The 27,505-nt window shown below is 46.0% G+C and overlaps 1 protein-coding gene across 1 annotated transcript in view; it reads left to right on the forward strand.

The window, feature by feature from the left end:
* LOC144833745 (uncharacterized) overlaps window positions 1-27,505 on the forward strand; it is a 423,204-nt gene that overhangs the window by 82,108 nt on the left and 313,591 nt on the right. The window contains exon 4 of the mRNA XM_078689185.1: window positions 11,229-11,393. Within this exon, the coding sequence (XP_078545311.1) occupies window positions 11,229-11,393 (165 nt within the window). The remainder of the gene's footprint in view (window positions 1-11,228; window positions 11,394-27,505) is intronic.

Here is a 27,505-nt window from a genome sequence, read left to right on the forward strand (position 1 = left end):
TGACACAGCTGGCACAGATGCTGCTTCCAACCTGTCTCCAGCACCACTCTCAGAGACACTTTCGGCTTTGTTTCTGAAACCACTGTCAGAATAAAGTTCAGCATTGTCGCAGGCCTTGAAATTGGTTGACAATTTTCAGGTGGCTAGTGAGGAGTTAAGAGCATTCTTTAAATACCAGCTCCTTTCATACATTCTGCTCAGAGATTTGCAGGTATGGAGGAAGCCTTAGTCTGAGATTCTGATGCTACCCTGGTGCACTAATGAGGACCATTAGGAGACTGATGACGTTCCCTCCTCCTTAATGTACAAATGCTGGCCTTTGCTGAAACTAAAAGATGATACTTCTTATCCTTTGGGCCCTCCCTCAGAGGAAGTTTGCTGTTTCACAGCTGTTTTCCATAAAGCAACAGGGGGCTAGAGTTGGCCATTAAGTCTGTAGCTTTCAAATTCTTATGAAGATCCTATAACTGTCTTCTGTGACCGCTTCTGACCTTTTCTGTCCTTCCATCTTTCCTGGTTGGAACCAGTGCTTGTTGCATGATAAAACCCTTATGAGTCTCTCAAAGTCAAAGTCAAAATTTCTCTTATTTGATTTCTCACTGTAAATCATAAAAACCGATCCAAATACCATACTCATAAATAGAATCTAAAAATTATATAACACAATTCATTCGGTGGAACAAAATATTCCTGCCAAAAACCAAGATACTTAAAAAGTTACTTATCATTATCTAATAACTAAAGGTAAAATAAAGCTGGTAGCACTTGTTTAAAATTCGGTGGCAGAAGAAGAGGGTGTATAAATGTATGACGCTGATTTGCAAATTTAGGGCAAATACGCACAATATATAAAGTGTCTAGTGCAACAGACATGCTACATGTGCAAATCACAGCCTCTGAAGGTTTATGCCAACCAACTTTAATTTGTGGGAACATGTTAAAACAGAAGTCAAAAGGCGTCTATGCAAAGCAGGCATATCTAGGGTTAAATACAATTCAGATTTGCCAAGGGTTTTGACCATATCAAAATTTCTGCATCGATTTTTAAACCAAGGCTGTTCCTCCCTTTTTTTCTGCACAAGGGCACAAAATGCCACCTTTACCCACGGGACTTCAGCTTTAGAGACAGAATCTGGGATAGTAAACAGATCAGTCCTGCCGAGGTCGCCAAAGGTTCCGTTAACATAATGGAATCGGGGAATTCATAGACACTGATCCACCTTCAGACAATCTGATAAAATTCTTCCATTGAGTTCTAACTCTGTGTTAACCATATGGATAACCACAAGATTATAGGGCGAAAATGTATATAATCAGAAATAAACCCTATGTTCTATTCATCATACACGGATGTATGACGTTACAACGCATACTTTTACAACGCCTACCTTTACAACGCGGTTTTTACCACGCATACCATTACAACGCATAGCGCTTTGGGGTGCTGGATAGTGAATAGTTTAATTTACTATTCCAACTCCAGTCCCCGTGGATAGTAGGGAAGGTTATTGGATAGTAAATTAACCTATTCCCTATCCTAGAGCGCCCCCCAGAGCAATGCGTTGTAATAGTTTGCGTTGTAAAAGTTGCGTTGTAATGGTAGGTTGTTGTAAAAGTTTCGTTGTAAAGGTTACATACCATCATACACCATCTCTGTGGGCACAGGTTGTGGTCGCCAACTTGGATGAGTCAACAAGCCTCATAGCTCCAAATTTCAGATCCAAAAGCCACTGTTAGGACTATAAAGATTCATTACTGAGTTAATGCACTGAATCCGCGTTGGTGGTAGCTACAGAGGAAATGCAAGAAACACTGCACAGAGGAGGGAGTGCGACATAGGTCCTCTTGGATCTTTCTGCGGCTTGCGATATGGTCAACCATGTTAATTTGGTTGCCTGTATGTGGAAGCTGGGGATAGAGGACATGCACTTGCTGTCCTACAGTACTTCCTTGCGAACAGGCAGCAGAGGGTGCTTTAGGTAAGTTCATCTCTAAATCTTGTTCCTTGCACTGTGTAGTGCCACAGAGATCATCGCTAAACCTGATGTTGTTCAACTTATATCTTACGCCATTAGCTAAGCTTATAAAATCATTTGGCCTCTCGCTAGCATCCTATGCAGATGACACGCATTTTCTCTGTCACTGTCAAAGGATGAGATCAACCCTGGCAATACCTTTAGGACATGCATGAGTAAGGTGGGCAACTAAAGGGATGGTAACTGCCTAAAATTAAATTCTGCAAAAACAGAGGTCATCTTTTTTGCCAATAATGCATCATTTTGGACACCTATATGATGACCACCAGAACTAGTCTCCCTCCTGACTCTAGTACCAAAAATCAAAAATGTAGGAACTTTGCTAGATAAGGAGCTGAAGCTCAAAGAACAAGTTAACAAAGTTACATCCACCTCCTTCTGCTCACTGAGATTAGTTTAAAAAAAGAGATATATCTGGCCTTTGAGCTCTTGAAGACAGTAGTCATTTCTCTTTATTTGCAAGACTCAACTACTGCAACAGTCTATATCTCATTCTTCCGACAAGCTCTCTGAAGAAACTGCAAACCCTGCAGAACTCTGAGGCGTGTTTCCTTCTTAAAATCCCAACATTTGAGTCAGCAAGAGGAGCTATTATGAAACTTCATTGGCTGCTGAACAGACAGCACATCAGGTTCAAAGCCCTCTGTAAGACTTATAATACGCTGCAGGGCAAAGGCCCATCACTTTTTTAAGGACAAACTGTGGTGGTACATGCCCAGTAGGACCCTCCAGTCAGGCCCGGCTAAGTTTTCCAGGTCCACCACCCTACTGTGGAATAACCTACCTTTTGAATTTGAAACAGTTCCTTCTCTATCAGTTTTCAGGAAATCTCTGAAAACCTGGCTTTTTGTCCAGCAATAAGAGACTCGCTCTTTAAAATTAGATCGTTGCCCAATAAGAGGAGACCAGACTCTCACCTTCCTATCTTTTGCAGCTCCAAAACGCCCTCAGGCAGGCGTTTGCATTTAATAAAGCCTTTTCATTCGTTCGTTCGTTCGTTCATTCATTCATTCATTCATGGGTCTAAGCCGCCTCAATGAGGTATCAATACTTATTGCCCAAATACGTAAACACATCTCTATTACTAATAGGCTGACCTAGGATTGAAAGGTTTTTAGTCTTGACACTTTTTGGCCCCAACTCCATTGTATACTTTTTAGGCAGATTCGTTTTTAGGCATATGTTGCCCACAAAGATAACAAAACCATCAATGAAATCATTAGTTGTACACCCTATTAAAACAGTATCATAAGCATACAGTAAAGCTGTGACCAACCTTTTCCCAACCCTAGGGACATCCTTACCCTGGGACATCAAGAATGAGTCTGACAGATTCATATACAAAATAAAAAGCATAGGTTCTACGATACAGTCCTGACCAAAAAATCAATCCCCAACTGAAAGTCTGTGTGTATTCACCATTTGAGCCAAACCTCACAGAGACTACCAACCCGGAAGGTAAGTCAAATAAAAAGGAAAAAAAGGGCTCCATCTACCCCTATGGCCACCAGCATAGCCTATAATTTCATTCTGTCAACAGAGTTGAAGGCTGTGATGAGGTCCATGAATGGACTCCTTCTTCACGAGGGTGTACTTAGAGATCAGGAGGTAAAGTTTGAGGTTCTTTTCTATCATGCCTGTACCCAGTCTAAAACCATACTGGATATCAGAAATAACCTTCTCTTTCTCTGCCCAGTCCAAAGGGTGTTTCTCAGTACCCTACCAACAATCTTCACTTCAGCAGCTATTAAGGAAATAGGGTGGTAACAGGCTAGGTCTGCTTGTTCCCTTTTTTAAGAAAACATGACAATTACAGGCTTTTTCCATGAAGGAGGGATATGCCCTTTTGAGGTGACATTTAGATGTTGCGTAATTATGGGGTCCCAAAGATCTATGCTTGACTTAAAAAGACCCACAGGGACACCTTATGGGTCTCTCAATTAATAAACAAATTGTAAGTCATCACTGGCTTTTGCCATCCAACCTGAAGTTGTTGTTGTCACAGCCTTCTCCGTTAAGTCTGGTGATTCAAGCATTTTTTTGTAAAACTGAACCTCAACTCTTTCCCTACCCCACTTGAAACCAAGAATCTCAGTGTTTACCTGGAACTGGTGGTTGCAGGTGGGGCTCACCAACATTAATTTTTGGGAGTGGGCATTTATTTTTCCTCAACAGCTTTTGATTTAGAGCAAGAGAGAGAAAAACACAAACAGGAGAATGAAGGAGGCAGAGAAAGACAGAAAAGGGTGACAAAGTGAGAAATAAGGGGTGGAAAAGGAGTATATGGTGGTGGATTAAAGAGGCATAAGGTGGAAGCAATATTGGAAAGCCTGGGTACTCGGAGGCCCAACCCTTGATAGTGCTGACTCCATGCTTCTAAGCAAATCTCTGGGTCCCAGCACTTATCCTTTAACAAATTAAACACTGATTAAATGGAAACATCTAGACTCCATAGGGTGCAATCCTTTTTTACTCTAGTAGTGTGGCTTATGTTATTTGCCTCGTTCATCAGATGCTCTGATTTGCCCATTCTGCACCATCAACATTTGGTCGGGGAGAAGGTCTCTGATTTTGTGAGCCATTGGGAGTCCATCACCAGAGATTGTAGGCTCCTCCATTTGATCTGCAAGGGTTAAGTCCTCCTATGTTTGCTCACTGCTACAGAACATCAACCACCCACTAGGAAGTGTTACTATACCCATGCCTTCCAAGTCCTGACCTTGTTACAGAAAGAGGTCATAGAAATTGTGCCTAAAGCAGAGACGTAACACAAAATGATGGTGGGCCCCTGCAAATGTGACAAGGGCCCCCGAGTTTCCCATACCTCAAAGATGCCAATGTGCCAGAGGTTCAATCGGGCCCCCTTAAAGGGTTAGGGGCTACCTACAGAGTTGGAGACCCCCCTGCTTCGCAGAGGCTGCAGGGGCATGTGTTACACCCTTGTCCTTTGGCCCAAAGTGAAGAGATGTGCAGATTTGTATTCCCTCTACTTTCTGCTCCTCAACATAGATGCAGTGAGGTTTATGCACCTCTGTGTCTCCCAGGACAAGATTAAGATTATGTCCCTGAGACAGTCCTCCTAGACCTGAATGCACATTATTTAACTGTGTCCCTTCATACTCCAGGATGCCTGCTTTCACCTGAAACCTTTGGGTCCGCTGATTGTTATCTTCTCTTCACAGTGTGCTCCCAATACTGTCAATTTAAACTGCCTTTTGGCCTCCACAGTGTTAACAGCCTCCTATAATCTGTACAAGTATAACTGCCTGGCAAAGGAACGGCACCCCACATTGGATTTAGACTATTTGTTATGCCCCTTGTTCTTCCTTTGTCTTCGGTCTATCCGCCTAAAGAAGTCATAGCTAACTCCGATGTATAGCCTGGCCTCCAATGTGGTTATTCTGATTGCAACCTGCATGAGAGACTTTCCTCTTCCTCATAGTATCTCGGCATTTGAACTATGATCCTGATGTTTCTCACTCCAAGGTCTATTCCTGTTTTGACAGTCTCCTGCTATGGTACTTGAGTGCCTTCTGTATACTCGTGGTGCAGCATGTCTTGTGAAGGATGACGTTCCTCCACTGGTGCCTTATGTGGTAGTGATTTCTACATAAGAAGACCCTTTCTGCTGGTGTGGAGAACTGTCCTTTAAATCTCTCCTGGTGAATGTGCCCCTATAACCCAACCTCACCAGGAGTCACTCCTTATGCCTTCCTCTGGTGCAGACTACTGTTGCAACAAATGCCTCCTCACAGGGCCACAGACCTCATCTGGAGGACACTACAGACTGTGTGTGTTTCCTTCTGGCAAACCCATGACTACACATCAACTTGCTGGATCTTTGGGCCATCCACTTAGCTCTGAAAGTGCCTGAAGGTGTTTATTCATTCCATATCTTGCTCTGCTGTCCTCATTACTGCAGTCCACTACCTCAACACAAAGGGGAGAGAGTTATTTTGCCCTGTGCTAGGAGACCATGTATTTGTAATAAATGTATCAGGATTTTACAGTGGCAGTTTGTGAGGCAGGTATTTGAATGTGTGGGAGGATGACTCAGCTACCTATACATCAAAGATCATGAATGGGAATTCCACCCTAATGCAACAAGAATACACTTTTGAAAACCTTTCTAAACTAGGAATTCCTTGTATCAACCTCTTAGCTAGGGTATTGAACAGGAACTGCTCGTTGCTTTAGACTTTCCGACACAGAATTCTCTAGCAGGTAGCTGCCATTTGAGTTGGTCTCAGGGCCTGAAAATGCAATCTCATCCAATTCCACTAAACTCAAGAGTTCCGCAGGAACTGAAAAATATAGTACATAGCTCATTCTCAGTGTCTCAGACTGGGTGAGGATGAATTGGTACTCCAAACTATTGGTCCTCCGTATTCAGCCTCTTCTTTCAGGCAGGGATCATCTACTTTCACAGCAGAGTTGTTGGGTTCTCCACCCCAATTCTCCAAGGCCATGAAGTCATGCATGGAAATTGAGCAGTGTCAATTAAAGGTTTTGAGTCCACCTCCACCCATCCCCCCAGAGTAGTACATGTCATTCTGAGTGCTGGGACAGATTTGTCAATGGTCACAAGCTTCAACCCCTTTGAGACTTGCTTGTGAGATGTTCTGCACTCTGCTCTTTCTCTGGTGTGGAGGTCTCTACTGTGAAAGGATACATGGTTGAATTGTTCTTCATCTTGTGTCTCCTTGACAAGTCTTCCTTGTTCAGGTTGCCCCTTGTGGCATGTTTCTTGAAGGGATTATTCTATGTTTTCTCCCACCCCTTTTGTGGTTCTGCAGTAGAATTTAAACTTTGTTCTGAATTTCCTTATGGTATCACCAATATTACCAATACGCAGCTGATCCCTTAATCTTTTAACAGTGAAAAACTGCCTCTTTGCGCACAATTACTACTGTCAGCAGGATTTAAGAATTGCAGACCCTGCAGGTCTGGCCACCATTTACAGTATTTTACCTGATTTTACCTGGAGTAGTTGGTCCTACATACCTATGCCTCTTTTCTGCCAAAAGTGCTGTCCCACTTCTACATGCGCCAGTCCATAACTCCTACATTTTTCTTTTTATCTTCTACCTCCAAAGAAGCACTAGACAGAATGGGTACAATCTCAACATCATCTCCTACGCCGATGACACCCAGCTGATCCTCTCCCTCACCAAGTACCCCCACACCGCCAAAACCAACCATCACAAAGGAATGAAGGCCGTCGCTGAATGGATGAGGAACAGCCGACTGAAGCTGAACTCAGACAAGACGGAGGTCCTCATCCTCAGCTCCACCCTTTCGGCCTGGGACGACTCCTGGTGGCTGATGGCACTGGGAACCGCCCCAACACCCACCAACCACGCACGCAACCTAGGTGTCATCCTCGACTCTACCCTCTCCATGACTAAACAGGTCAACGCAGTTTCCTCCTCCTGCTTCAACACCCTCCGCATGCTCCACAGGATGTACAAGTGGATCCCCACTGAAACGTGAAGAACGGTCACCCAGGCCCTCGTCAGCAGCAGGTTGGACTATGGAAACACCCTCTACACAGGAGCCTCGGCCAAACTCCTGAGACGACTCGAAAGCATCCAGAACGCCTCTGCACGCCTGATCCTCAACATCCCTTGCTGCAGCCACATCACACCCCACCTGAGAGACCTGCACTGGCTCCCGGTCAACAAGAGGATAACCTTCAAGCTCCTCACCCATGCACACAAGGCATTCCACAACACTGTACCAACGTACCTCAACAGACGACTCAGTTTCTACACCCCCATCCGCCAGCTCCACACTGCCGACCTCGCCACAGTCCCCCACTTCCGAAGAGCGACCTCCGGCAGCAAATCGTTCTCCCACCTCGCCGCCAAGACCTGGAACACCTTCCCCTTCCACCTACGACAGACCCAAGTCCTGCTGACCTTCAGAAAACTCCTCAAGACCTGGCTTTTCGAGCAGTAGCAGCATTCCCCACCCCAGCGCCTTGAGACCCTCACGGGTGAGTAGTGCGCTTTACAAAAGATATGATTGATTGATTGATTGTATGGCCATTAGACATATTGTCTTCTATTAATTCGAATGGATGAGATAAGATTACATAGATAACTGGTTCTTTCACTAGCACAAAGAAGGGTAAAGATGGTACCAATCACGCTATTTCTCATTGATCACACTTTGCAGTACGATATGTTGCTCTGTGACCAGGACAGACCATTGTTTAAAACAATGGTGTCCAATCTAAAGGGATACTAGCAGTTTTTACTTTCTTGGCCTCAGTGGTTGCTGTGCAGCCACTTGATCTTGTTGAATGCCTTTGCCAGTTATTATTATCTGGTGGCGTAAGCAAGAAGTGATGGCTGCTTCGTCGGAGCAGTTCTGCTGAATTTTCTTGGTGAACTGTCACTAATCAGCCCAGTCACTGCTTTGGGCAAAGGAAATATTTTGTTAACTTTAGTGATCTCTTCGTGGATACTATACCCTCTGGCAGATTCCTTGCCACCCTTCCTCCTCCCCTTCTGATGTAGTGTTGTCTTAATAATATTCTAAGGTATCTGGTGGTTATGTTCTGATTGCACAGTGATCTGCTGGGGTTAAGGTCTCTTTGGTTCTGCTCCTTACACCTTTGCCATGATATCACTTCTGGAGCGGGGCGTACCCCAAATGGACGCGTGGGGCGGCAGCTGGCCGTGCTGGAGAGCTGCAGTTACAAAAAAAATGCTACGGATCTAGTCGGGGTTCTGAGGATATTAAAGTGAGGAATCTGTGGGAAGATATAATATTCACCATAAAATTTCTGAAGGCAAATAACTTTTGCTTATAAGTTACTGGAGGTGTGCTGGTTACATGGGGTTAGGACTGCCAATAATGTATTGGGTTGTGTGTTGGTTTTGGGTTTGGGTGATTAGAGTAGTCAGAGTAAAACTAGATACTATCCAAAACAGACTCCTTTTTATACATTAGTGTTTTATTGGGTGAGGCTTTGGAGCTTAACAGTCAACCTCAGTTGTGTTGTGAGGGAAAAGCACGAGGAGAGGCAATGCATTCTTCACAGTCCCCAAAAAAACGAATCCTACACCAGTCATATGGGTAGAATCAGAGTATCAATATGTACTAAAGAAGTGAATTTCATGTCATTGAATGTTCTGCTGTTAACCATGGTGTATTCATGATAAGGAAATCTGTCGTGCGGGACTAACCTGTGGATACACAGGGGCAGATTTACAACGACTGGCACATCTCTGCATATTAGCAGGGATGCGCCAGTAAAGATGCGACACATAAAACTACCATTGGACCACCACGCATGCGTCGCATTTACAATGTGGCACACCGCGGCGCAAGGATAGTCAGATGCGTGTCGCATTTTTTGTCGTAAGGGCGGCGCATTGCTGGAGTTGTGTCGAAAGTGCGACGCAACTCCAGCAATGCTCAGGAGCGGCCTATACCTAACATGCTGCGTCACCCTTTATGCCTGCTACAGGCATGCGTAAGGGTTTGATGCAGCAGAGACGTAAAAGTGACTCAGTGAAATCGTGTAGATTTCACTGCGTCACTTTTACGAGGCTTCCTAGCGAGGGGACTCCTACCCTGCATACGTTACACCTGACACAGGTATAATGTAGCGCAGGGTTTTACAACGTGACGCATCTCACTAGATGCGTCACGTTGTAAATCTGTTGCATTGTGGTGCATTGTTTACAACGCCACTGCGTCACAGAAGTTACGCAACAGTGCCGTAAAGATGTTGCAAGGGGCTTGTAAATCTGCCCCATAGTATGTTGTCTACCTTTCTAAATCTTTAAAATGACCCTGAAGCACTTTCTTTACCTGGATGCTCTTTTTCATACACTTGGTTTGCTGAATTTATGAAAGATTTAGGGAAAGTGGTAGAGAGATTTGTACTTGGGTGTAATAACGTCGAATTCTTAAAAGTTAAGAACTGGACAGTGACTTTGTACTTGTTATTTCATGTTTAACAGGTTGATTGCCTGATCCCACACCTCTCTTTAAGTAAGCTACGCATACTTGACTTTGCTATTCGATGAGAGACAAGTGCTAAAGGGGAGTACTTGGCCATGCAGTAGGAGCGCAACCATATTTTCGTCCAGAACACCAGTGGCAAATTACAGAAATTGTCACAAATGATTCACAGGGACTACAGGCATGCATAGGACCCTAAGAAAAGTCAGCACACAGAGTCCACGCAGGACAGTGTCACTTTTAATGCTGACATTGTCTTCACATGCTCTGGCCAGCATGGCCGCTTTTCAAAACACATTCTCCGCTGGTCCTCTGTTGTCATCATACAGGGAGTGAAGGTCAGGACTGTCATCATACAGGGTGTGAAGGTCAGGACTGTCATCATACAGGGTGTGAAGATATGGACGGTCATCATACAGGGTGTGAAGGTCAGCTTGACATGTACATGAGTTACCATTCCTATGATGAACTTTCAGCTAATAAGTTCAACCTTCAGGGAGTTATCCAAGCCTGGTCAAGCCTCAGGGGGAGGAGCAAGGGAGTGCTGGTATGTACATCTGTCTGCAGCTGGTCTGTAGGCTCTACATCTTGACATCCCATGGTGAATCCCATTACTGGTGGGAAGTTTTTGCCATGGTCCAGGGAGTCCGACAGGGTCCTGCTCCCTATCAGTAGTAGGCCCATATTTCAAAGTTGAAAAAAATCACCCTTCCTGGGGAGGTTCAGCATTAGGGTTAAAGTCCAACTTAATAATTTAGTGCAAAACTAAACGGAGGGGCGCAAGATAATAGTTAAACATGCAAGAGTCACATCAATGAAAATGCAAATATATATCACTGTCTTGGATGCATAATAAGGAAGCCCCATCTTTTAAGGTCTTTGGCCCTTTCAATGACACCATCAGCTTTAAACTCTCTCTAACCGTCTCACACATCACCTGTTCTATGTGTGAAAGTGAGGCCTGACATGCCGATGAATGTATGGAACATATTTCCCATTACTTACTTGAAGCTTGAGAAAACCTTTTAACTATAGAAGAGCCAAGAAGATTTGCTTTGCTTGTTCTTAAAAGTCAATACATCTCTTTGGGTAATTTTGACTAGCAATGTAGAGGTGACAGATTAAAACCCAGTAGATACCCAAATCATAAATAAATGAATAATGGCTGCTTCAATGAGTAACTCAGGCTGTCTTCTTTCTATTGGTACCCAGGAGTTGAACGAGGTACGGATGAACGTCCAGAGCAATGTTCTTGGACAGAAAAGCAGTGTTAAAACACAGCCGGACCTGACCAGCGTCCTCCAGGACGTCCACAGCCAGTACGATGGAATCAGGATGAAGATTCAGAATGAATACACGAAGTGGTTCAAGACGCAGGTAAACCACCCACCAGGGCCACACAAACGTTTCCGGGTGAACAGGGGCTGGTCGACTGCTAAACCGGTCACATGCAAAGAGATGAAGATGTTTTGTCTTTGTGTCGTGATGTAGCAAACAGGGATACTTAAATCAGTGTTTCCAATACAGGAAGAGAGAGGCACACATCTTGCTCCACTGCGGCATTCTCTGTGTGCAGAATCTTGGCTGAAAACTGTGAGTGTGTGTATGCGTGTGCGTGTCTGTGCGTGCGTGTGCGCGCGTGTCTACATATTTGAAACAATGCTAATTAAACCACATTCGTCAAATTAAGTGAAGTCGAATTAAATTACAATGTTTTTGTTGTTGTTTTTTTTCCCTCATTCGCCATCAGATAAATTCAGGGCTAGTTCAAACTGCTCCTGTGGCCCCCTTCTCAAATGGCACCAACTGGAGAGCTCTGTATATAGATGGATATGCTTTATCAGTGCCTCTCTACAGATTGGTTCTGTATCTCTCGGGGCGCCTCACAGAAACCAGAGAGATTGGGTAAATTAGTGTAAGGCTTAATCATTGGACTTTTTAAAACTAATTTCATTCTATTGGTCTAAACTATTGAGCCATTTTTCACATGGACCCCAAAAGTCTTTTTTACTCGTTTTATCTTCATTTAATCTAACTCTATCCAGCTTCATCGTGTACTTCACAGAGATCACCCAATCCAAAAGAGTTGGAGAAATATCCTTAACCCATTTTTTGCAGCATTACCTTCGTGCATGTAAGATCAGGTATAAGCATAGTCTATTTTCCCCTCCTGACATAGACTCATAATGTGTAAACAATCCAAAGAAAACTACATTCATGCTTACCTGAACACTTGTGCCAAAAATACCTTCCATACCTCTTTTTACCTCCGCCCAAAAGTTAGCTAGCTTTGGGTACATTAAAAACATATGGACATTGTCCGCACTGGTCTGGAAACATTTTGGGCACTTTGACGCTGGGCTGTTTGTAAATTTTGGAAGCTTAAGAGGAGTCCAATACACCTTGGGAATACAAAAGATATGATTTATTTTTAAATTTACAGGTTGCACTGTTGTGTGTAGAATGTTGTGAGATACTTGCCATATATCTTCGAGATTGCAGCCAGGCCAGTTCTCTCCCCACTGCTCCATTGGTAGTTTGAATTCAGTCTCTTCCAGCTCGAGAAGTAGCCAGTACAGAGTCGCCACCTCTTTCTTTTTTACGATCTTCTTTGATAGTGTAGTTTCCAGTTCATTTGGCATGCCCACATCCATACCAACAGTTTAATGCCAGCTTTTTATTTGCCAATATTTAAATTTAGATAGTCCTTTGTCGACCAATAAGTTGATCTCATCCTAGGATAGCAAAATTCCTTCTGGTGCTAATTGACCCCATCAGAGAATTCCTGCCCTGACTAGAGGGGTTGACATCTTTAGTCCATCCTGGAGATCCTGGTGCATTCCAGATGGGAGCAAGAGCGCTAAAATAGCTAATTTTTAGAGTTTTCTTAATCTTGGCCCAAGTGCTCATTAAACTGTGCAATGTTTTTAGGCGAACTTTAAAAAAAATAAGAAACCCTGGCTTCCTCTCTCTACATCCAGGAGCATCTCCTCAAACATTACACCAATATCCGAGCCATCCGGTAAGTCTATAAGCATTTTACCTGCCCTCAGTGAGAATACCCTTGCATATAAAACTAAAACCGGGAGGCATAACCCTCCTTTATTTTTCTTCCTGCGTAGCTTCTTCCATGAAATTTGAGGTCCTTTCGAAGCCTAAATAAAGGTGTTTAGTTTTGACTGGATAGGTTTCAAGGTTTTCTCATTGAATGCCAGCAGAATATTTTGTAGTAAGAAGATTATTTTTGGCAACAGCATAATTTTTATTAACTTGACTCTACTGATCAGAGTGAACGGTAAATAGGCCCAACCTGCTATGCAATTATGTATTTCTTTCCCAATTTTATGAAGATTTGTTTCTGTAATCTTATCAATATCTTGGGTGATCAATATTCCTAAATATCTTTTGTTTTTTTTGTTTGATAGACACAGGGTCCCAAGTTCTGTGCCTTGCATTCAGTTTTTTCTACATTTATTTCATATCCGGAAATCTGCCCGAACTTCTGTGCTTCTTTGTATATTAACGGGATTGTGATATTTAAGTTACTCGTATGCATCATGAGATCGTTGGCATATAATGCCACCTTTCTCTGCCATTCTCTGAACTTAAAGGGAGGTATACTTGGATGTGTTCTAAACTTTTCAGCCAGCGGCTTGATGTACAGGTTAAAAAGCATAGGGGATAGCGGGCAGCCCTGGCGAGTGCCTCTCTGGATTGTAACTAGGTTAGATAAATAGCCATTTACTAAGATTCTGGCTGTGGGGGGGCCTTATAAATCAGTTAAATTGATCTGCAGAAATGTTCTCCTAGGTTGATCTCTTTTAATATGTATTTTAAATAGGGCCAGTTTACTCTGTCAAATGCCTTCGTGGCATCTATGGTTATTATGGCCTGGGGGTTTTGTGTAGTGTCGCTACATCTATTGTTCCTATTAAATTATAAGTAAGGTCTCTTATTCCCCTGCATTTTCTTTTACAATACATGAAACTTGCAAATTGACTCCCACTCAAGAGTCAGGGACCAAATAGGGTTTGAATCCAGCACCTAAAATGGCAGCTGGAAAGCTTGCCAGTTTGTGATAAAAGAGATGCTTTTTTATCAGGAGTGACTTTTATTTTCCACCGTCTTTCTTACAGATGGTCATGAAATTTAGCATTTCAAAGCGTAGCTGACTGAGTACATTACTAAGACTTGTGTAAATCTGACTATGGCGTCAAAAGTTATAGACATACCAAAAAATGCTTTTTGAATGTAAAGTGCGGCTGAACCATAACTAGACAGTGGCACCGGTAAAGACCATATATGTATGGCTCAGATTTTGCACAGGCAAAACCATAGCAAATTCAGCAGGCATAGTTACCTTTGTTATCCAGTATTGGGGTATCACTAATCCCCGGTGGCAGAGGGGCGGTGGACGCTGCGGCAGCGCTCTCTTCTGGACCTATTTTAAAAACATTACTGTGACTTTTTATGTGCTTTTAGCCTCATAACCGGGCTTACCTGCTGCTTCCCCCTGCTCCAGCTGGCTGCACCCCTAGCCCCGCTCCCGTACTGGGCCGGTCTTCAGAGGGCTGACGGGGCTGCAGTTCACCATCTTGGGAGGGGCAGCCATCCCGGGTCAGCGCTCGAGGCATCGCGCCTACAGGACCCTCTAAAGACTCGCTCAAGGCGCCTGCGCAGCAATCACTAATCCCCGGTGGCAGAGGGGCGGTGGAAGCTGCGGCAGCCCTCTCTTCTGGACCTATTTTAAAAACATTACTGTGACTTTTTATGTGCTTTTAGCCTCATAACCGGGCTTACCTGCTGCTTCCCCCTGCTCCAGCTGGATGCACCCCTAGCCCCGCTCCGGCACTGGGCCGGTCTTCAGAGGGCTGACGGGGCTGCAGTCCACCATCTTGGGAGGGGCATCCATCCCGGGTCAGCGCTCGAGGCATCGCGCCTACAGGACCCTCTAAAGACTCGCTCAAGGCACCTGCGCAGCAATCACTAATCCCCGGTGGCAGAGGGGCAGTGGACGCTGCGGCAGCGCTCTCTTCTGGACCTATTTTAAAAACATTACTGTGACTTTTTATGTGCTTTTAGCCTCATAACCGGGCTTACCTGCTGCTTCCCCCTGCTCCAGCTGGCTGCACCCCTAGCCCCGCTCCGGCACTGGGCCGGTCTTCAGAGGGCTGACGGGGCTGCAGTCCACCATCTTGGGAGGGGCAGCTACCTTTCCCTACATAAGGATCGCCTTATGCGGATGCGCAGCGGACGTGCGCAGCGGGCGCGACGAAGGCGCGCCGAAGTTGCACCTAAGTTAAGCCCGTCTGCGCCCGTCCGTGGCCGGCCGGGGCTAGGGGCCCTCCATCATGCCCCTTTCCTATCCTATTCGGCCTCGCAACTTTGCTCTCACCAGGGTTCATGGGTTCCTCCCCCTCCCACTCTTACTCGGATTACGGAGCTTGGGCTGGCTCGGATCAGGCCCTCTACCTTCCTGCCGGTCCCCCTGCTGCCTTCATTGATTTCCCCTCCCTCCCTCCCTACCCACATGCCTGCCCCTACAACCTCGGCTTTCCTGTTGAACACCAGGTCTGCTGTTAAGTATCAGACAGAGCTTTTTAGTTTTTTGGATCTTCATAAACCTGACCTCATGTTTTTAACAGAGACCTGGTATAGATCAGACTCTCTGCCCAACGTACTGGCAGCCCTTCCCCCTTCTTATTCGATTCTTCGGGCCGACCGGCCGGAGGGGAAGACGGGGGGTGGAGTGGCCCTGATCTTCCGCACTGGACTTCATTTTCAGGTTCTTCCTTCTCCTCCCATACCTACCGCCGACTGCCTAGTGGTACGATCGGCCTCCTTTCAGGTCCCCGTCACTTACGTCTTAGTATATCGTCCCCCCTACCCCAACCCTGGGTTTATTCCTGCTCTTCAGGACCTATTAGCCACCTTAGTAGTTAATAGCACAGCTGTTTCAGTGCTAGGGGACTTCAACTTCTGGCCTGGCGACCTGGCGGGAAGACACCCCGTCAAGAGATTTTTCTCAGCTCCTCTCTAGCCTTAATTTTGTTTCCCATGTCCTTATTTCCATGCCTGTTGTCACTCCTTGTCTGTGGTCTGACCATTCTTTGATTTCTTTCCATCTAGACCTCAACCTGGCCAAGATACCCTTTTCCTCGAGAAACTCCTGGACTAGGAACTGGAGTAAGGCAGACATTTCCCTCATTTGCTCTACGTTGTCATCCTCCTGCCCTGATCTAACGGGCGCCCCTTCATCGTCCCAAGTAGCCATGCTCAATGGCTGGCTCTCGAGAGCTTGCGACCAAGAAGCCCCTCTGAGACGTGTCACTGTTAGGCGCGCTCATGAGGCGAATAAATGGTTCTCCACCCTCCTTAAAACAAAAAAGCTGGAGGTGCGCCAAGCAGAACGCGCCTGGAGGCTTGCTTACTGCCCCTCCCGCAAAGCCCATTATAAAACTGTATGCAAGGAATATAAAATCGCCATCTTACAGGCTAAGACTGATTACTTTTCTGAGAAAATCCTTGCCGCTGAGAGCCAGCCCAGGGAAATCTTCGCCACAGTGCGCGAGCTGGCTTCCTCGGACAGGACATCTCCCAAAATTCCCCCTTCTCAGCTGCTGTGCGATTCGCTTAACAACTACTTTATCGATAAGGTCGCATTGATTAAATCCAACATCCCCCCCCTCCCCCTTCCTTCTCTGATCCTCAGCCCCCGATTAACAGGCTGACAATTAACGTCATTCCCCCCTTAACCAAGGAGTCTCTCCTTCCCCTTTTGGCCCGTGTTAAGTCAGGATCCCCAGCCGATATCTGCCCTGCCCATGTTCTGCGAAAGATTTTCTCCGACTCTTACCTGCCACCCCTGACTTTTCTGAACGAGTCCCTATGTAAAGGCACAGTGCCTGCCCTTCACAAGGCAGCCGCCATTATCCCTATCCTGAAAAAACCAGGGGCTGACCCTGCTGCCCCTGCCAATTACCGCCCGATTTCACTTCTCCCTTTTCTGGGTAAGGTCCTTGAGACCCATGTCACCCAGACACTGAGCCTCTTTGTGGAGGACAGCGGCTATCTTGCCCCCTGTCAGTCTGGTTTCCGCCCTCGACACTCGACCGAGAAGGTGGTCATCTCGGTCATGGACCAGCTCAGGGAAGGGCTGGACACTAACACCTCCCAGGCCCTCGTCCTCCTCGATCTATCCGCCGCCTTTGACACGGTGGATCACTCTATCTTACTATCCCGTGTCAGGGCGGCGGGTATGGGGGGTTCGATTCTGGCCTGGATCAGCTCCTTCCTCAACGGCCGCACTCAGGCTGTCCATCTAGCCTACTTCTCAGCTCCCCCGCGAGAGGTTCAGTGTGGTGTTCTTCAAGGGTCCTCCCTTTCTCCCTTATTATTTAATCTGTATATTCTTCCCCTTGTGCTTGCTTTACAACAGATGGAGGTCATGGTGTATAACTACGCCAATGACCTCCAGCTGATTTTTAACCTTTCCCCTTCCCAATCTGGAGTTCATTCTTTTCAGTCGGTCATGCTATTTATCCGGGATTGGATGAATCATAACCACCTGAAACTCAACCCGGATAAAACTGAGCTAGTCCTGACCGGCGGCACTGGTAGTCCCTGGTCCCCTATTTTTTGGCCCCCGTCTTTAGGTCCCCCTCCACTACCCTCCCTTTCTGTCAAAACCCTTGGTATCACCATCAACCATCAACTCACCCTTCACTCCCAGATTAGTTCTGTTGTGTCTTCCTGTTTCTTTATGCTCCGAACCATTCGGAAAATCTCCTGTTTCTTTTCCATCCCTGCCCTTAAATTGATTTTGATGGCGATGGTTCTTTCTCGGCTAGATTACGGGAACATCGTGTATAACGGTGCTCCCACCTATGCCCTCCAGCGCCTCCAGGCAATTCAGAACCAGGCGGCCCGACTGATTTTCGGGCTGCCTAAATTTCACCACTCCTCACCCTTACTGAAGTCCCTTCACTGGCTGCCGATCAAGGAGCGGGCCTTATTCAAACTAGGCTGTACCACCTTCCAAGCCCGGGCGGCAACGGTGCCTGCCTATATTTCCTCCGCAATTCAAGCCTATCAGCCTACTAGGGAGCTGCGTTCTTCCTCCATGTGTCTTCTGACAGTTCCCCGCTTCAAGAAGAGTCGGATGGGGGGTTTGAAATTTTCTGTCCTGGCCCCTTCCTTCTGGAACTCCCTTCCGCTGGCCTTACGCTCTACTGCCTCCTATATGAAGTTCCGAAAATTACTTAAAACTTTTTTCTTTACTGAAAGCTTTCCCGGCTTAAAAATCCTCCTACTCCCCTGTCTCTGGTTTTAGTGTTTACCAGCGCCATGAAGCCGCACGGCATACGCACGCTTTACAAATTCTTTTAAATTAAATTAAAAAATTCATAGATTCACATGCCTGAATCATTCCCCGTCGTCGAGGCGGGAGTCCCACGGTAAAAATATACACAATAGCAGTGCCTAAAAATTTCTAGTAGTAGGCTGGAAAAGCCTAAAGGCCTAACTAGGCCCAAAACCTAGCAGCCTATCTACATCATTATGTAAAAAGACCTGAAATAGTAGCTTCAGCCAATCAGCTGTCCTCACCCTCTAGAACCTTCCTAGCTCAGGCAGTTCTCCTCAGATTTTCACCGCACTTCGTGTGTAAGGGAGTCTCCCTGAGTGCCTACTCAGTTTTTGTCTTTTTTCTTCAAAAATGTCTGAAAAGAAGGCTCTTTTCAAGGCTTGTGGAACCTGCTATAAGAAGAGGGTCCATGTGGATGACCAGGACTCTGACTGCATCTATTGTCTGCACCCCTCACATGTTGTGAAGGACTGTAGGATTTGCCGTACCTTCCCTCCAAAAACAATCAGGGATAGAGAGGCAAGGGTTCTTTTGTGGTTAAAATCATCTTCCACAGATGATGAGGACAAGGCCTCTACCTCCAGCAAGAGAGCCAGATCCAGAGAGAGCTCTTCTCCTGAGAGGAGGAAAAAACCTAAACCCTCTCAAAGAGCCTCAGAACCCTCAAAGAGTGCATCGTCTCCTTCAAGACCGACTACTGTGAGTACAGCCCAGGCTAAGACTGTTTCTCTGGTGTCTGTTCATACTGCTACCTTGACTTCTACTTCTTCAACTACTTCTACTACAGTCACCACTTCGGCTATTACCTCACCTCTGATGTCTGCTAAAATGTTGTCATCCCCTGTGAAGCCTTCGACGACGAGGGGCAAGTTGCCGTCATCGTTGACTGTCCCGTCGACGATGTCTCCGTCGACGAAGGAACCGACAACTAAAACTTCCGGTCTGACGAAGACACCAACGACGATCTCGTCGATGAAGGACTCGTCGACTAAGAAACCATCGACGGCCTCGTCGACGAAGGACTCATCGACGAAGACACCATCGACGGGCTCGTCGACGAAGGACTCGTCGACGAAGGTACCATCAACGCCCTCGTCGATGAAGGACTCGTCGACGAAGACGCCATCGATGAGCTTGTCGACGAAGGGTTCGTCGACGAAGACACCATCGACAACCCCGTCGACGGCAAAATCAATGCCATCGACGACAGTTCCATCAACGGACAAGCCGTCGACAGTCCCGTCGACGATAATTCCAATGGCAATAGATTCATCGTCATCGACTACTACGACAGCAGTGGCATCTGCTCATCTGTTGCCCAACTCACCTCCGACGAGGGTCCAATATACACATTTCCAATATACACATTTTCAAATGAAAACTTATCAGAGGCGTGACTACTCTCACATTTCTCCACTCTTACCATCACACCTTTTGGAGACATATGTGGAGGAAGATTCAGATGAAAATGAAGAGGATGAGGGTCCTTTTGGGATTGCCCGTCACCCTTCTCAATTAAATATCAAATATCAGGGGGACGATGAGGATGATGACCAGGGGCATTATGCGCATGAAGATTTCTCAACGCCATATCAGTCGCCCCATACCAGACCTCCTCGATCTGAGGACACTAGTCATCTGCCATCTACTTTAATTCAGGACTTACAAGCTATGTTGGCAGACTATAGCCAGAGATTTCCTCCAACTTCAGTTGCACCTTCTGTGCCGCCTACCCCAGTTGACGTGCCAAGGCCTCCGTCACCGCGAGCGTCATTGTCACCGAGACATGATACTGGCCCGGCACCCCAAGGTGACACGGATACATCTTCTCAACTTGAGGATGATGGCAGGGAAGAGGGCGAATTGCCAGATAATACACCTATTGATCCGTGGGAGGATTATGTCATTCCTATGCCTTCACCGCCTGCGCCACGCCCGTCAGATTCTCCACCTGAGGATATTGGCGGATTTCATAATATTATGCAGCGTACTGCTAATAGATTTGAATTGTCTGTCACAGTTGAGCAGTCTGACTGCTTTTTGCATGACTTTAAAGAGGGATACCGCAGAGTTACCAGAGCTATCTCCATTATTGATTATATATGGAAGGAGGGCCTCAACATCATGAAAACGTCCGCTTCCATTCCTGCAGTCCTTCCAAGAATAGAGAAAAAGTATTGTGCACCATCGGATACTCCATCTTGCTTAATAGGTCACCCTCGACCAGACTCTGTCATATCCCAGGCTGCACAGCAGAGGTCCAAGAATCCTTCTGCTCCCATTTCAACGCCACCTGACAAGGAAGGCAGGAGACTGGATGCCATTGGGAAGAAGTTCTCTGCAAATGCAGCAGCCTCTATTAAGGCAGCTAATTCGTTGGCTATCTTGGCCCATTATGATAGACAGATGTGGTCCGATCTGTCTGAGTTCCTTGATTTGATCTCTGAGGATCGTCAGCAAGAGGTGCGCAGGATCGTACTGGAGGGAGAAAGGACAGCTTCGGAAATCATTGATTGCGCCCTTGATATTTCAAACACCAACTTCAGGCAATTGGTGGGAGTAGCAGTCCTCAGGCGTCAAGGTTGGCTCAGGGCTACCACCTTCAGGCCTGAGGTCCAAACAAAAATCTTGGACATGGCGTACGATGGGGATTCCTTTTTTGGAAAACTCATCGATGACGCTTTGCTTGCAATTAAAACAGATACGGACACAGCTAAATCCCTGGGCACCCTGCAATACAAGAGGGGATCCTTTAGAGGAGCAAGAGGCCGTGGTTACTCCTCCAGAGGAAACTATTCCAACCAACAAAATCGCCCGTACCAGTCTCAGTACAAACAACCGTACTATCAATCATCTTACTGACAGCCTGCCTCTGGTTCTTTCTCTCGTCAAGGAGGGAAACGGCGCTCAAACAATCAAGGGCGTGATTCCAACAAGCGCCAATGAGCTTTGCCGGACGTGAGCCATTCATCCTCCCCTTCCCGTGGGTGCCAAAATTTCCGCCTTTTACCAACAATGGCGGAAAATAACTTCGGATCAGTGGGTCCTGGATCTTGTCAGGAATGGACACACTCTGGAGTTTTTGCAGAAGCCACCAACAGCGCCGCCCAGGGGTTCCCCTCCCCCTCGTCTTCACTTACTCTTCAAAGAGGCCTTAAAGATGCTACACAAGAATGCGATAGAATGAGTTCCTGCTTCTCAGAGAGGGAAAGGATTTTATTCTCGCTTCTTCCTCGTAGAGAAAAATTCAGAAGAGTGGCGTCCAATACTAGATCTGCGCAAACTCAACAAATATCTAAAGAAACAGAGTTTTCGCATGGTAACGTTGACGGACATTCTGAATTGTCTCAACAAAGGGGACTTTATGGCTTCTCTGGATCTGCAAGACGCCTACTTCCACATCCCTATTCACCCAAAACACCGCAAATACCTAAGATTTGCAGTGGCTGGCGTCCACTTTCAATTCAAAGTGCTTCCATTCGACATCAAATCGGCCCCCAGAATCTTCACCAAATGTTTAGCCCCGGTGGCAGCCATGCTGAGGTCACAGGGAATACAAGTTTTCCCATACCTCGACGGCTGGCTATTAAAAGGACCATCAAGAAACTCCACAATGGAAGCGGTCAGGAATTCTCTCTCCCTCTTCTCAAATCTGGGACTGACCCTCAATTCGAACAAATCTCAGCTTCAACCTCGCCAGGAGTTGACCTTTCTGGGAGCGGTGTTGAACACATGCCAGTGCAAGGCGTTCTTGACTCAGGAGCGGCAAAACAAACTGTTAAAGCTAGCAAAACAAATATTTGCAAGAAGGTCACTTTCAGTTCGAACATTTGCTTCCCTTCTAGGGATGTGCTCATCTGCAATCAGCCTCATCCCGATGGCGAGACTCAGAATGAGGCCGCTACAGGAGGAATTACTTCGCCAGTGGAGGCAAGTCGACGGATCGTTCGACGACCGTATCAAAGTAACTACCAATGTAACTACCAAGATGAAGCAAGCCCTTCTTTGGTGGTCGAAGGCGCACAATTTGTCACCGGGCCTCACTTTTCTCCAAGACATTCCGGAGTTCACCCTGACTACGGACGCATCCATGGAAGGTTGGGGAGGTCACCTTCAGGACCTTCAGATCCAGGGACGATGGTCTCATCAGTACTGGCAGAAACACATCAACAGCCTAGAGCTGAGGGCCATTTTTCTGCCCCTGCAAGCCTTCCTTCCAAGGATTGCGAATTCGTCCGTGCTGGCGCGTACGGACAATACCACCAGCATGTACTATATCAACAAACAGTGAGGAAAAAAATCTCTCACCCTGTCGCTGGAGGCTCAAGAGATGTGGGAATGGGCCCTGCACTACGGCATATCCCTCAAATCAGAACATGTGCAAGGCGTCCAGAACTCTCTAGCCGACGACCTCCGCAGGGCTTTCACGGGCTGTCACGAATGGGAGCTCGAACAACATCAAGTAGAGAGGATCTTTCAAACATGGGGAACACCAACGCTTGTTCGCCACGCAGCAGAACAGCAAATGCCTGTTTTATGCCAGCAGGTTTCCTCAACAGGGGTCATGGGGAAATGCCCTTTTGATGAGATGGTCCGGAATATTTGCGTACGCTTATCCTCCGATTCCACTCATTCCGAAGGTACTGCAAAAGATGAAGAGGGAACATTGCACTCTCATCCTCATTGCTCCCCATTGGCCAAGGCAGTTTTGGTTTCAGGAGCTCCTTCTGCTCTCTCAGCAGCCTCCACTTCGTCTCAAACCGACAGTGTCAATGTTAACAAGAGAGGGAGGCCAGATCCACCACCCGGATCCTCAATCACTGCACTTGCACGCTTGGCTCCTGACTTCCTAGAGTTCAAGGATCTTAACATCTCCTCAGACTGCAGGGCGATCTTATCACAGGCCCGTGCACAAAGTACCATCAAGACATATCGTTTTAAGTGGAAACAATTCTGTTCATGGTGTGGAGAAAATAATGTTCATCCACTTCAAGCTCCTCCTGAAGCCATCCTTCCTTATCTACTGTCTTTAGCTAGGGCTGGACTAGTTTTCTCGTCCATTAAGGTGCATCTAGCTGCGATATCCAGGTTCAGGAAGAGTTCCAACAAACCATCCTTATGTTCCTCATCTTCGATCAAACAATTCCTTAAGGGGCTATTCCGAGCTTTTCCACCAGTTCGTCCTCCTCCTCCTGAGTGGGATCTTAATATTGTTCTGTCTCAACTTCTAAAAAGACCTTTTGAACCTATTCACAAGGCAGAGATAAAGTTTCTAACTTGGAAAGTGGCTATCTTACTGGCTCTCACTTCAGCCCGCAGAGTCAGTGAGATACAGGCCTTCACTATTGCACAGCCTTTCTTACAATTCTCTAAAGACTTTGTGACGCTTAGAACCAAACCAAGATTCATTCCAAAAGTACCTACTCATTTTTCATTTCATAAACTTTTATTCGATTGCCACATATTATTGCAACCATAAAAAGTACAAAGAAAAACATTAGAATTATGCAGTGTTAAAAGACGTATAAGGAGTAAGTCAATCATGTTAGAAGGGAATAAAAAAAGCATAAGGTAAGATATGGATTACTCATAGTTACGTCGGTATTTGATGCAGGCTTTTAAAAAATTAGCTACATACTTCGCTATAAAAGGGGAGTTCAGACATTGCAAAATTAAATATGCTGGACGACTAGTTCTTTGGCCGATTGTTCTTAGTAAGGGCAAAATCCAGACCTTCCTTGGGAAAACATAAAATTTGCAGAAAAAAAGAATATGTATTGTTGATTGGGGGGAAACATCATCACAGGGACAAGGAGTGATAACAGGGGACCAGTTTTGGACGTTTGGAAAAGTTACAAGCCTGAAAAAAGAATTAAAACGAAACCTTGTGAGAAGATACTTTTCATAATTGTTCAATGGGAAGGTCAGATATGGTTGGATACCCAAATGAGTCTGTACGACAATAACTTGTGAGTTTGTAGGTTTTACCAGTTCTGCTTCACTTCGAAGCGCTCTTAAGTGGGACAAACATAGCTTTTTGAGGTCTTTCCTCGTTATGTCACTCATACTCGGTGGATCGTTGAAAAAGTTGGTACGGTCCATGTCCCGGCAAAGGTTCCTGATGTATACTAGCCAGGGTATTTTTTCCCAGTTGACAAGGGCTATACAGTCTGAAATTAAGGAACACGTTAAGTGGCACTCCTCTTTAGTCCAAATACGGTGCCACAAAAGCATAGGTTGGCTATGGATGGTGTCTGTGATAAAATCCATGCCTAATTCAGCTAGCGAGGCATAGGTTGGGGCACTGTGTGGTAAGGCCAACAGATATTTTACAAACTCGTTCTCAATCGTTTGAAGTGGGCTTATCGGACCATAGCCCCATACCCCTGCACCATACGTAGCCACACTGTGGCATTTTGCATAGTATATTGTGAGTAGTTCAGGGGGTGCCGGTTTCCCCAGTTTCCTTGAGAAGGAAACTAGGGCTGCCTTAGCTCTCAAGAAGAGCAGTTTTTTACTTGCCACGGCCTGCCGCCAACTCAAGGAATCGTCCACCGGGATGCCCAGATAGGGATAGATGCGAGTTCTTTCAAGTTTGATCTTATCAACGAAGATGGATTTAGTTTTTTTTATTTTCGGACCAAGGTGCATTACGAATGTCTTTTTTATATTGACCTTGAGGCCGAGAGAGTCCATAAACGAACAATACTTATTAAGCTGTGCTTGTAGTTGGATCAGGGTCCTGGCGAAGATGACTGAGTCGTCCGCATATAACAGCGTAGGTATAGGGCGATGTTTATTTTGTGGAAGATCCTGGCTCCCTTCTAACATGGCTGCCTCCAAGCCATTGGTGTACAGATTGAACAAGAAGGGAGCCAGTACGCAGCCCTGTCTGACTCCTTTTGTAATTTTGAAAGGTGGGGTAAGTTCTCCGCTGATCCCGTACCTAACTCTTGCGGTTGCGTCAGAGTATAGTTCGCGCAAAAAGCCTATCAGAGCAGGATCGACGCCCATTTTCTCAAGGAGGGCCCAGAGTTTCGAGTGCTGTACACAGTCAAACGCTGCACTGAGGTCAAAGTACACTAGAAATAAGTGGCCTTTTTTTGCATTCACATACTTCCCAATCAGGAGGGCAAGGTTCAGGGCCTGCTCTACAGTCCCAAGACCCTCCTGGAACCCATATTGGAGGTCGGTTAAGATGTTGTTGGTATTTGCCCACTCCTGGAGACGTTCCAGCAGCAGACGTCCCGCTACCTTACCCAGAGAGTCCAGGAGGGAAATGGGTCGGTAACAAACCGGATCATTCCGGTCGCCCTTTTTGAAGATGGTAGGGAGGATGGATGTAGACCAGGAGTCGATAAGGCCCAAAGTTGTTATCGCAGTCAGAACCTGGGTGAGGAGTGGGGACCAAAGCTCGATGTTATGAATAAAAATATCCACCGGCACCCCATCTGGACCGGGGGCCTTGCCCGGTTTCGACATTTTTAGAGCCCTGATCACCTCTCCGTGTTCAAACCGGATGTTTAGTGGGAAGGTCTTTAGATCCATTGTAGAAACGGTGGTAGAGCTTTCCTCGATTGAATTAGTTAAGCATTCTCCGAAAATTCTTGAAAAGTGAGAAACCCATTCTTCTGCCGTTATTGCAACGTCGAGATGTTGAGTAGACGACGAGTTTGACAAGAAGGGAGATTTTACCACACGCCTGAAGTGTCCACTATCCCTTGATCGACAGCTGAGGTGAAGTTGTGACCACAGATTAGCTTTGAGATCTTTAGTTCGTTTTAGCCTTTCGGCCTTATAGAGTTTTCTTAGTTTTGCTATCTCTAGGGAGTCCCTCGGGGTAGTCTGGAGAGCTGCCTTTAGATTTGAAAGTGCTTTCCGACACCCGGAATTAAACCAGCCCTCGGCCGATGGTTTCCGAGCGGTGGTGCGCGTTAGTTCCTCTTTTATTGTTCCCAAAATCCTGGCAAAACTAGCCAGCACTGTTTGGGGGGATGAGCAGGGGTCTAGGCAGTCGTTAACAGAACAGATGGCTTTTTTAAGGACTTTCTCTGTTACTGCATCAGGGTCTATTTGAGCCCATTTCACTGAGAACCCGTTCAATTTGTCCATTCTTAATGATTCCTGCGTTAACAAACTTCTGACATTTGTGTGGAGTGATACTGTTTGTAGTTGTATTATAATTCTATTTGGGTAGTGATCACTGGAACTGTCTGTACCTGTGGAAAATGTTGCCAAGTGGCCCTTTAAGTTCTGTGAGCAAAGAATAAAATCGATTGTACTAGACAGACCCCTACCATGAAATGTTGTAGAGAAGTCAACTTGAGGGTGAACCAACTGATTTGCATAGTCTAGCTCTAGCGTGAAAAGGCTCTCATTCAGAGAATTCCCATTAGAGCTATGTACGAAATGGGCCAGAGGGCAATCGATCTCATCATTCAGTCCACAATTCCCATTTCTGTAATTAGAGCAAAGTGGGATATTGAAGTCGCCACCCCATATGATGTAAAGAGGGAGAGACGATGATTTATTCAGCTGTGACTTTAGGCAGGTGGTAGTTTCATTTATTATCTGGTCACAATCAGTGGGTGCAAGATTGTTATATATGTTCACCAAAAGGAAAACAAATCTATTATCAACGTGGATACTTAGGATTTGGTAACAAACTTCTTCTTTTAAGGTGGTAATTATTGTAAGGGGAAGGATGTTAGTTACGTAAACAGTTAGACCACCCTTAGGTCTTCCGAACAAACCCTGTGTTGCTGGAATGAAGAAAGTTTTATAGCCCACCAGATGAACGGGGACCGTTAGCCAAGTCTCCTGGAGACAAAGGATGTGATTCTGATTGATCATATCCGCCCACGATTGTAAATTGATCTTGGTACGAAGACCAGCAATGTTCCAATATAGGACGGATAGGGACATCTCGTTAAATGAATGGGAGTTACGTACTTGATTATGTGAAAAAACTGTAGTTGTATTGTCGGTCATGGTTGGTTGGAGAGGGCAAATCCGAGTCTCTGTATGTAGAAGGGACTTGGAACCCTCAATCAAGGGGGGCATTTGACCAGGAAAGATTTCAAAATCCTCCACAACAAGACCTGCGGGGACAGCGGGACAAGAT

Source organism: Lissotriton helveticus, chromosome 1_1 (assembly GCF_964261635.1).
Source record: "Lissotriton helveticus chromosome 1_1, aLisHel1.1, whole genome shotgun sequence".
NCBI lineage: Eukaryota > Metazoa > Chordata > Amphibia > Caudata > Salamandridae > Lissotriton > Lissotriton helveticus.